Source organism: Tenrec ecaudatus, chromosome 1 (genome assembly GCF_050624435.1).
Source record: "Tenrec ecaudatus isolate mTenEca1 chromosome 1, mTenEca1.hap1, whole genome shotgun sequence".
In the NCBI taxonomy this organism is placed as follows: Eukaryota; Metazoa; Chordata; class Mammalia; order Afrosoricida; family Tenrecidae; genus Tenrec; species Tenrec ecaudatus.
In genome coordinates this window covers 255,080,822-255,092,939 of record NC_134530.1, presented here as the reverse complement: position 1 = coordinate 255,092,939, position 12,118 = coordinate 255,080,822, and the positions used below count along the sequence as shown (strand labels likewise).

General features: G+C 41.2%; 1 protein-coding gene across 4 annotated transcripts in view; it reads right to left on the bottom strand.

Annotated features, from left to right (window-relative positions):
• Positions 1-10,955, bottom strand: part of CDC42BPA (CDC42 binding protein kinase alpha) — a 318,565-nt gene extending 307,610 nt beyond the window's left edge. For 2 of the 4 annotated variants that reach the window (XM_075531439.1, XM_075531457.1), the window contains exon 1: positions 9,656-10,955. In XM_075531439.1, the coding sequence (XP_075387554.1) occupies positions 9,656-9,833 (178 nt within the window). In that variant the 5' untranslated portion in view covers positions 9,834-10,955. The remainder of the gene's footprint in view (positions 1-9,655) is intronic. The other 2 variants (XM_075531449.1, XM_075531467.1) reach the window with 2 other exon arrangements.
• Positions 10,956-12,118: the final 1,163 nt, after the last annotated feature.

The following is a 12,118-nucleotide window of genomic DNA, read 5'->3' as shown; positions in this document are numbered from 1 at the left end:
ATAAGTTTCATTAATAACTTAATAACAAAATATTCCAATATAAAATACCTTACTCTTAAAAAAATAAGATATTGTTTTCTTAGCTACGCACAGAAAGATAAATATGCCAATATGATTTGATGAAACACTACCAAATAAGATACGTGTATGTTTGTCAGAAGTCAAAAAAAATTGTGTATAACTAAAAGGTCACTGGAGAGTGCAAACAGTTTACAGGTAATTAATAATCTAAAGGTTGATAGTTCTCCAGCCAGCAGCACTGTGAAAGACCTGACAATCTACTTATGTAAAAGATTAAAAAAAAACAACTATAAATTCCACAGCAATGAGTTTGTTTGTTTGTTTGTTTGTTTGTTTGTTTGAGGGGAAATTTCATAGATATTACACATTTATATTATACTTCTCGATGTGGTATTCTAGTTTTTCCTTTATCACAATGTTGGACAGAATAAAGATTTTAAATAAACAAAAAAAGGAAACATTCTAAAGCAACCTTCTACCTTTTGGTAGAATCTGCTTTAAGCCAATTGTACAATGAATGAAACAGACTCAGAGAAGTTAAGTAACTTGCCTAAATTGCCCAGCCAGAAAACAAACAAGTTACAGTGAATCCAGCACCCCTGTTTAAATCCATCAGAACCATTTCAAGCTGAGGTATTTCCATTCCAGATCTTTACATGGAAACTTGCAGTAAATTTAATTGAGTTTTAACACTATGAATAGAGAAAATGAAATACTAGAGGGTTTGGATTTTGTTTTGTTTTTTTATTAAGTAATCCCACTCTCATGTTTATGCAATTTGAAATATAACGCATTCAGCAAATGACTGAACTAGTCCTCGTGTATTTTTAAAAGACTATCTTCATCCACGTAAACTGTATTTTTGAGCATAATTAGATTGTGCGTGGGATGAATGGGATTGATGGGTAAGAGTTTAAAAGATGTATCTCTACAGAGATAGACATGCATATATATATATACATATATACATCAGAAGGAAAACAACAAAACCAATAATTTATTTACATATTTTTTTTAACAACCAAGCTAAATTGCCCTCTCCTTCTCACTTACTGCCACTGAATTGTTTCTGGCTCAGCAACTGCATAGAGCGGAGTAGAACTGACCCTTAAGGTTTCTGAGGCTGTCTATCTTTAAAGGAGCAGAGAGGTTCATACCTCTCCCATGGAGCATCTGGTGAGTTCGAACTGCTGCCGTTGTACTTAGCGGCCCAATGTAGAGCCCACCATGCCCATCAGGTGCCTTGAATTGCATTTCAGTCTGCCTTTTTTACCCTAACACCCACAATGAAAGTTTATGCTAATCATAGAATTCTAATTGTTCACATAAGCTTTTCTCTTTAATAAAAAGGGGGATTCTTTACAGATAATGGCACTTGAAATAGACAGATTCACAAGTGCAATGTTATATATAGTAAAGTTTCCAAACTAATCCACAAAGTCTAAAACAGTTAAAATGTTGCTAGTATTATAAAGGATTCTACATTTTTATGAGTTCATGATCATTTCCTTTTAAATATCACAAAGAATGGAATCTTTTCAGATAGACAAATAATAGTTTTACAAACGTTAAAACTGAAAAAGATAAACTGAGCATTGCCAAACTTATTGTGAATGCTTACATATGAAGAAAAGCAAGTTAAATTCAAGTAAAAAATGGTCATAAGTAGATAGACTTCACGGTAATTTTGAGGGCTTTAGGGTTGACAGCCCTGGCTCATCAGTATGTCTAATTTCATTTGACTTTTTATATAGTCCGTTTCCTAGATTTACATGTACCACTAACATCACTCTTAGGCTCCTCCCCCATGATCAAGTTTATCTTTCAGCTCACATGACTTTCACACAGGAGATTAAAAATTCCACAGCTGCTAAGTAAAATCTAACTTATTTAGATTTGGCTTCTGTCTCCAAGCCACAAAGTATTCCAAAATTTCTTTCCAAATTTCTCTAGCACTGATATTCAGGAAGTTACAGGAAACACCTTAAATGCACTTTAAAAAGTACTTCACAAGGCGCATTCCCGAAACATTACTTCCATGTATGCCCCAAACACTCGGGGGGAGTGATGGAATTTTATAATCAGATATGCTTCATAAGCTCTAGAATAACGTATTGTTTTAATATTAAATATTGTGGGGAACAGAAAGATTTCTCCAAAATTGTCTCTCCCAAATATATGCCAAACTTAGCTGCTTGTGAATGACTGTACACTTGGAGGTCATCAGAAGTAGGTCAGGGTTATTCTCCCTAAGGGTATCAGCCATCTAGAGCAAGCAGACACCACTGTTTATCCCACAGCAAGTAGGGTCCACTCCCTTCTGATAAGGTTAGTAGTTGTCTGTTTCCTTGTAGGAGACCCCAGAGAGGCCAAACCTGCCCTAGGATGACCAAGGTTAGGCTGCCATCATGAATCTAGGGTGTGCCCATCTTGTCACACATGTATACCCCTAGACCTTCCCATTCCTATGGGCACACCCCTAGCTCATCCCCTTCCTGTCACGCTTATGCCTATCATACATCCCCTTCCTACGATGTGTATGCCTATTGTACTGCCCCCTCCTGTGGCGTGTGGTTACCTGTAACCATGCCCCCCGAAAGGAGCTATAACTCTTGGTTAGCAATAAAATTGAGGCTCTCTCCTGCTCTCGCGGCTGGATCCCCTCACGAGGACCACCAAGTGAGGCTGAGGTGAGCATGAATTGTGTCTGACTCCATTAATTCAATTCTCTTCTACCTCTCATACTCTATGGCTTTACTATAATCTCTACTTATTATCGCTGTACAATTACATCTACCGGACCTGTGATGATTTGTTGGGGACCCTCCTCTCCCCACAAAATAAGTTTAAAATAGTTTCCAAAGCTTAACCAACTAAATTGTTTTCTCCTCCACAAGTGCCTATACTTTCTCTTTCTAGAAAGTCCACTGTTTTTTGAAACTAGGCAGGGGCTAGAGTAAAGAATCTAGAATTCCAAAACAGAATTTTTATAGGGAAACATTCCTTATAAGTAAGAATTAAGAGGTAAATATAAGGATTAGAGGGGTGGATCTTCATGCTTCCTATTGCCATGAAAGCCAGTGCTTAGCTCCCATAGGTAAGAGTAGCACTAATATGGGCAAGGGGATGCTGGCCAAACAGAAGGCTAGCAATTCACCACTTACTGACTGAAAAAGATAGGTGGAAATTAGAGATAAAAAGTAGTAGTACAGAACCTAGCTGAGAAGACTGATCCTGGAATTTTTATCACTATCAATGGAAAAGAAAAAGAAATCTCTAGATCAGAAAGTTTGTTTTAACATAAAGTAACAACAAAGGATAGACATTTGTGTGAAAGGATAACAAAGATCTAGGATGACTTATTTTTACAAAGTAAATCATTCAAAAACAAAATGCAAACATAATAGGAAAGAATTTCTTCACTCATCCAGATATGGTACAAAAGTAGCTTGATCTTGGCCTCAAAACTAGAAGTCACTCTCACTCACAAAAGATGAGCAATCTATGAAACTAGCAAACTCTCTTTCCTACATCTACTAGGATCAAGCTTATCTAGATAATATAATGAAGAAATGGATACAATTGTGTATAGATTGAACGGTCATCCCTCATGTCTAACAGCTTATATACCTCTGACAATAAATGGAAGTCAACTTCCAGGAGCTCATGATCAGAAGAGTAAAAATAACAATACAATGAAGAGGAAATCAAGAACTACAAAGGAGTGAAGTAAATTCCACTGACAAAGAAGTCTAAATCTAAAATACTCAAACTTTCCCAGGTCCCAGGGAGGCAGCACCGCAGGAACATCATTTTCTTCTCTTTTTTATTTTCCATGTGTTTTACCTTTACCTATACCTCTTCCCCTTGTTAAACTCAAATCTGTGCCTTTTCATAAAAAGGAACTCTATAATCTCTTTGCTGCTTAAATCAACATATTTAGGTTTCCTCTACACATGGGTATTTTGACCCTATCATAATTGCACATATGCACATACACATAATATAATATTTCCCCTTTCTACATATGATGCACTTAATATGGCCGATCCTAATCTAGTCTCTCTGTTTTTAATGTTGGCTGGACTTACTAAACTGATTTTAAAACTCACTATAACCATCAGGATGAAAAACAATGAACTCAACAAACAGGCATGCTTCAGAGAAACTATGGGTTTAGTTCCAGACCACTACAATAAAGCTTGTAATAAAGTAAGTCACAAGAATTGTTTTGGTTTCTTGGTACATATACAAGTTATGTGTACAATATACTGTAATCTATTAGGTGTTTAATGTATTATGAAAACATGTGCAATATTGTGAAAATTACCAAAATGTGACACAGAGAAAAAGTGAGCACATGCTGGTAGGAAAACAGCACCAAGGCAGGGTTGCCACCAACCTTCCATTGTAACACACTCATAATGCCAGTGAAGGGCAACAACACAGGGTATGCTCTACTGGCAATAACAGTACCAAAAGAGAAAAACTTCCTAAAAGAAAAATTTTGATTGCCATAGAAAAGTAGTAAAATCAATTATTTGGGGCTAAATTTGGGTATTTTACCCTAAAATAGCCCAGGTTTGCTATATAATCAAATCCCCAGAATTATGAGGTGTTATCAATTTCTAATTCTAGAACTCTAACATATTATGCTATCTGGTCATACATAGCCATGCTACGAAATGCCTTATTTACAAATGGAAAAAAATCTCTAAGTTTCTTAAGGTGGCAATTGTTTTTTATTGACAGTTACATGTGTTTTAAAGCATCCTAAAAACAATTACTCACAAATGTCTAGTCGTTACAATAATCAATATCTGGCAATGAGCTTTGGTAAAAAATTTCTTCATATGGCTCTTCTACCAATATATATCTGGAAGTCCCACTAAATGCTGGGTACAGCTATGCAAACAGGACATGTGTAACACTAACAGTGGGGATTGGTTCCTTTGGGTTGCCAATCTCCTGTGTATATAGAGCCATCTCAAAATAAGGGAGAGGGAGAATTCCCAGGACCATCAAGGAAAAGGAGCACATTTGAGATCCTTCCCTGCTTGAAGTAGCAAAGGCAGAAGTGATGCCACACCAAGACCAGAGGCTGTGGCAAAGAAACCCGGAGAAGAGCAGCAAGTGTGTGTGTGAGAGAGAGGGAGAGAGAGAGGGCTGTTGGCTGAGAAGAGGCACTGCTGTGGACAAAAGACTGTATTCTAATGTTATCTGCTCCTGGCTTGTAGTGACTTGTTCACTTCCCTAATAAACCTCCCTAACAGTGAGCTTTATTGGTGAGTTCTGTGGGGCCACTGAAACAGATTATTGAACCCAGGAAAGAGTGTCATAGGAGGAAAGTTGGTGTCACGATAGGTAAAGAAAGACTGAGGGGGAGGAATGTTGGACCTCTGCCTGTGGCAAATGGCCTTGGTCTTGTGTGCAGATGGATTCCCCTCCCTTGTGTAACCAGAGTCGAACGTGGTCTCTCCGCCATTCTCTCACAATCAATAAATGTGATTTAAAAAATTAAAAAGCCCCCAACCCACTGCTATGGATTTGCTTCCACCTCCCAGTAACCTTACAGGGCAGAGTAGAACTGCCCAGTAGGGTTTCCAAGGCAGTAAATCTCTAAAGAAGCAGAATGTCACATATTTCTCCAATGGAGCAGCTGGTGAATTCAAACAGTCAACCTTTCATTAGCAGCAAAGTGCTTTAACTGCTGTGCCACCATGCAGCCTTTTTTTAAGGGAAAAACAGAATAATAGCGACCACTTCTTAGCCATGCTTCAAATACATAGCCAGTATTATATGAACTCAAATTAATTATATGGCAGTTCAAAACCACAGCAGTTCCTCTGAATAAAGACTGGGCTTTCGACTCCCATTAACAGCTACCTTCTTGGAAACCCACAGAGGGTCATTATGAGTCAGCACTGACTGAGGCAGTGCGTGAGTGTTCATAAAAACCCTGATGGTTAAAAAAAAAAAAGAACCCTGGTGGTGCCGTAAGCAGGACAAAGTTGAAGCTATAAGCTCCCATAAATATGACTTACTCCCTCGAAAACCAAATATAGGGTCACTGCGTTAGAATAGAGTTTAGTCCGGTTTCATTTCCACGATTCATTATCATTTTTACAGTACCCTAGAATATTAGGTGGTGAGCAGAAAGGAATTAAATGAACATTTTTTGTAATTTGGTAAAATTAATAAATTCTACTCACAAGAAAAATCAGCAAACTAGCAGAACTGAAGAGAACGAAGTATTCTACAAAAAAAATCTTTCAAGCAAGACTTATTTGCTGACCTATATGCGAAAGAAAAAATGTGGCCAAGCTTTAAAATTACTCTAATAAAAGTACCTGACTTAAACCAGATGATCAGCTGATATGCTCAAGTAACAAATTCACTAATTCAAACTACTTCGAATATGTGAACTGAATTAGCTCTAAGAGTCCTTTGATTTAATGATCATTTAAATGAAATGCTAGAAAAATTGTAGAAGCATCAAAAACAAAAACAGTTATCCACATGCAGAGAGTTCTGCATGGTCTTTCGCAATTTGATTCTTGTTGCTGTTTTCAAAGTAGTAAATATGTAAAGATTTCCCTAAAATCCCGTTACATTTTGAAGAACCAGTTTAGCCAATTCCATGAAGATTACACTCATTTGGTCATTAACAGCAAATCAGTTTGTAAAGCAACAGTCCTTTCTACTTTAACTTTCTTCTAGAATTGTACTAGTGGCATCAAAATCATTATTTTATAAACAAGTACACAAACCAAAATCATTTCTTCATCGAGCCACAAAGGTGGCAAAACACAGTCTTTCCCATTTGATTGGCTATGACTAAAAATTACTAAATTTAAAAGTGATCTATGGCCTTAAGGCATTTCTATCTCCTTGGTTAGAGTGCTTGCTGGTTTAATCCCCTCTTCCTCCTTATTCACTCTACGCATTTCCTCTCTATAGCACCATCAGCACCATTTCTTTCTTTCGTGTCAAAGAAAAACATCTCATATTGAATTGCCAGTCTTCTCGTTGTGAAACTGTCATGAACAAAACATTAATTGTGAAATGAACCACAACTAGGAACAAAAGGATATTGATAGAAAAGCAATAGAGGGTGTTAGAAATCTGACTCCCTTTTTTTAAGTAGGCTATCATTAGCACAAAAATAAGGCATATTCATTTTCATTAATGTAAATAACTGAACACAAATATACATCATAATACAGAGAACAGTAAATTTGCTGTCTTTTTGGGGGTTTTTTTTAAAAAATCAACCCCAAAATTAGATCATTTAAGGTAAAAATTAAATTATCAAACTTAACACCCACCAGGAACCCTGGTGCCCCATTACTTGGTCTGAATACACCAGCCATTCTAAAGGAGACTGATGTGGTCATCTGCTTCAGGAAGTGTACAGTCTTGGGAACCATGGGGGGGAGGGTTCTACCTGGGTTACTGGATCTCATTGAGTAAGCTCTACAACAGTGCCTGTATAGCTCCATCTCAGAGCAAAAACATAAGGAAAAATGCTGGAAAAATAAACTGAGACCAATTCAACAATTTGGAAATATCCTCAATCATATGTTAGGTAATGAGAAAAAATAAGTTATTTTCCCAAAATGAAGTACAATTTATTCAAGAAGGGAAGCAAATTTATTTCAATTCTTAAATGAATGCTATTCTTAAATAACTTAAGTTGCAACTTAAAGAGAGTTAGTTACACTGCTCATGATACACCTCTTGACAGTTTTTCCACTCTTAACTCCTTACTCTAAAGCTTCTGTAGATTGATAACCCCTACTTTCAAGACCTCACAACTTAAAAGGGGACTGAGATTTAGAAGACATTGGCTAGCCCCCCAGAAATACAGAATAATTCCTTTAAAATGCTAATCTATTGTTCTCTATTATTGAAATCTGCCAGTTGTTTACTTAAGAGACTGTACATTTTTGCTGCATCATATATCAGAAAGCTCATATATCAGCAAACTACAACAGATACTTCTGAAACTTAATTTACTTTTAATTATACTGTCCATGGTTTGAAATTGTTCAAAATGTATTTGGACAAATACTTATTTGACTTTGGGCTTATTGAGCTTAAACACAAGTATGGTTTTTTACAAATCCTAAAAAAGTAAGCCAAAGCCTGGGAATACATATGTAATGGAAAATATACAAAATAGTTTAGAAATACAGCAAAGTATAGCTTAAATCTACTATGTAAAGTCTAATAAGCAGAAATCAATGAAGGATAATGGTTTCTCTTTCATCATAACTTAAATATTACATTCACTACTGGTACCTAAGAATTCTTCCATCATTTTCAAAGTGAGAAAGAATGGATATTAAATGTCAATTATAATCCTAGACTCAATTATCACTATGGAAACCAAACTCAAGAACTCAATTTCCAACTCTTATTAAACTACCAAAACCTTGTAAATCTTCTAAAGAAAATATTATAGTTTAAATATTTGAAACATAAGGTATAAAACTACATATACTTTATAAAACACTTTAAATAAACAAAAACATATACTCAAGAAACTGTTACAAAAGACAAAATTGTAGCACTCATAAGGGAGAAGTCATTGTGGGGCAGTTCAGATTTTTCACATTCTCAGAATAAGTCTGATATGTTTTTTAAAAGTCATCCTATTCATAGGTGTGTATTTTCCAATTTGATGACATCTAGTTGCCAGAAATTTTCTGACACTGGCAAACCCATGAATTATGAACTTTGCTAAGTGTAGACACTTTGAATCTGTGGAACTAAAATTATTAGTACTGCAAAGGTACAAAGTACCTATTTGACCACTAGCCTTCAAAAGCCAATGTCCCAAATTCACTGGGGGCTGATGTGTACTTTTCCCCAGAGAAGGCTGGGTTTTAACATCAGAGGCAGAAGAACCCAAGCCCAGCTTTCAAGCTTGAAGGTCACATCACTGATCTAGCCCACCACAGCACAGTCTCCTGAAACAGCTCTATTTAGAAGACTAAAGATAAAAAAATGTAACTAGTTTAGGCTGACATGAAAATTAGATTAAACTCTCAGGCTGATGCTGCTCCCAAACCTTTCCACCAACTTCAATCACAAAATTTTACAATTATTTATGTTCTTCTCTCATAGAAACACGACCCTGGTTTGTAAGTCCATGTGTAGTTTCCTTTGCTGGAGCTATATAAGGATGAAATAAAACCCAGTGATCACCTTCAGGTCCCTGTTGATTTTAACATCTCCCATTTTAGGAGTGATTTCTGAAGTCTGGGAAATGTTTCCACCAAACATGAGGTGAGAGATGAGATGGTCAAGCATTAGGTAAGTCATGCAAAAGTCCATTTGGCCTATATCAAGAATTTATTCAAAATCTGACAGCTGACCTAAAAAAATGTAAGCTCTCCAAGCCAAATTCCATATTAGCTAGGCCTTAAATCAAAACAACAATTGAGTAGCACGGTTTACTCGTGGAAATTAATTACCAAACTACAAGAAAATCTTGGACCTTGGAGCCTATTCTGTTAGATCAATTTACTAATTGGAGTAGAGATCGCACAAGATAACTGTACAGAACCGAATCACCCTGGCCCGCTGAAGATGCTGCTCAAGAGTTTTTCCAAAATCACAAACTTACCCCACTCTAGGTATTCGCGGATGTTCTTCTCTCTTCTCAGCGGGGAATGGCTGCATTCATCATAAAGGCAGATGAGAGTGTCCAGTAAGGTCTCCACGCTGAAGCACTGCCCCTGGGTCTGAGCCGGCCCATCCAAAATAAACTGCTCCAACTGCCTCAAGCGCACTTCTCCAGACATGTCGGCTTCCGTTGCTGCTCGTTTGCCTTTAGATTATTTTGACGTTTCTTTATTTTCGATTAGTCTTTGACTCGAAATTTCAAAAGGTGCGGTTTGAAAAACAAACCACGGATTGAAATAACTGTCACTGCGCCGCTGGTGCTGAATGAAACATCCAACACGCCAGGAACCTCACTTTAACTGCAGCGTCTTCAATTTCACATCCATTTCGAAGAAATTCACCATAAAATAGATACTTTATACATTTCCCAAGAATACAGTCAGATCGTTATATTTAAATAAAATAATAATTATTAAAAGTACAACGGGGCAGAGTCAACACTTATTTTGTACAAAAAAAATAATAATAATAATAATTAACGCCTCTCCTTCATTCAAAATTCAACTCATGCAACAGAATCCTGAAATGAATCCGGTTGCATCATTAATGAATAAAGTCCGATTGGAATCAGCATTTCACTTTCCGGGGGTGGGGGTGGGGGAATTGAAAGGAAGGGGGATTAAAAAAAAAACCAAAATGTGTATATATATAGCTATAAGCCAGGGGACGGGAAAGCCCAAAATTCGGCTGCAAATCCTCCCAGCCTCCACTGGGACCGTGCACGGGCGGCAGTGCCTCCGAGGGAAAGCGAGGGGGCGAGGTCCCCGGAGCACCCCGAGTCCGGCCCCGAGGCGGCTTGTCCTTCCCGCCCCAAGTCTTGCTTCTCAAGGCTTTGCGCTGGTGCCCAGGTCCTCCGAAGGCCGATGGACACTCATCCCCCGCTGCTCCCAGGGCCTGGCTGGCGGCGCGGGCTGCGGGTGGCGCGGGCCCTCGGGCTCCGGCGGCCGCGGCTACTTGGCCGCGCCGGCGCGCTCCATGTCGGCGGCCGCCGCTCGGCCGCGCCGCGCCAGCGGGGAGCCCGGTCCCCCTCACCGCACCGCGGCGGCCGCGTCCGGAGGGGCGGCCGTGCGGGATTCACAGGGCCCTGGCGGCGGCGGCGGCGGCGACTTCTCCCTCTTGGTCACCCCCCTGGGCTAAGGGCATCTTTCCTCGGCGCGGAGGGCGGCGGCGGCGGAGGCGCAGGAGGAGGGGCTGGGGCCGCGCCGCGCCGAGGCGAGGCGAGCGGAGGCTGCGGCAGCCGGCTCGCGGCCACGCCCTTCCTCCCCGCCGGCCCCTCCCCCGCCGGCCCGTCCGCGGGCGCTCGCGCCGGGCCCGGCCAGCCGCTGGCAGCCGCGGCCGCACGCAGGCTGAGGCGCGCCGACGCGCGGGGTCCAATATGGCGGCGCCCCGCCGCACGCGCGCGCCCTCTGCCCGCCCTGCCCCTGTCGGAGCCCCGCGGCGGCCCCACACCGGCCCGGCAGCGTCCCGCGGCCTCGTCGAGCCGACGGCCGGGAGCGGGGTGGCGGGGGAGGCGAGCGGCTGCGCCCCCGGCGGGGAGGGGAGAGGAGGGGGCCGCCGGGGCCGCGACGCTGCGGCTGCCGCAACGTGGAATGCAGGGACACGGGAGGGCCGCGCGGGGACGGGGCCGAGCCACCGCCTCCTCGCCGCCGTGCCAGCGCCCGGCGGCTCGTGGGGGGTCGCTCTGCGGGGCGGCGTCCTCGTCCTGGGAGGCACCACCCCGTTTGCTAGCGGGGCCCCCGAAGCAGCCGGCTGGGTCCGCGAGAGACTGTCTCAGGCCTCTTGCTTGCTGTCGTCCACCCCCCAAAACTGGGTTCTTGGGGTAATGATTGCCTACGTGTGTAATTATGGCACGCGCGTCAGTTCCCGGGACAAAAGCCGTGATCGGCTTGTACGTGCTATCATCTCGTGTGTGTGTGTGTGTGTGTGTGTGTGTGTGTGTGTGTGTGTGTGTGTGTGTGTGTGTGTGTGTGTGACTCAGGTACAGAATTCCTAATCTGGCTTGTACGTGCTATCATCCAAAGTGTGTGTGTGTGTGTGTGTGTGTGTGTGTGTGTGTGTGTGTGTGTGTGTTTTGGACTCAGGGACAGAATTCCTAATCTATGATCCCAAAGATTTCCCTATGTGGAGCGTAAATTTTTCTCATCCGGAACTAGTCTAGCTGTTTATCCGCAGCCAAGGTTATTTATTGCCTGCAGAGGACGCGCTGCGCTACAGCAGATGAAAGAGGTCTTGACTTCACTGTGATCATCAAATCTGCACCCAGCTATGTGTTCATTCTCTCTCTCTCTCTCTCTCTCTCTCTCTCTCTCTCTCTCTCTCTCTCTCTCTCTCTCTCTCTCTCTCTCTCTCTCTCTCTCTCTCTCTCTCTCTCTCTCTCTCTCTCTCTCTTTCCCTCTCTCCCTCC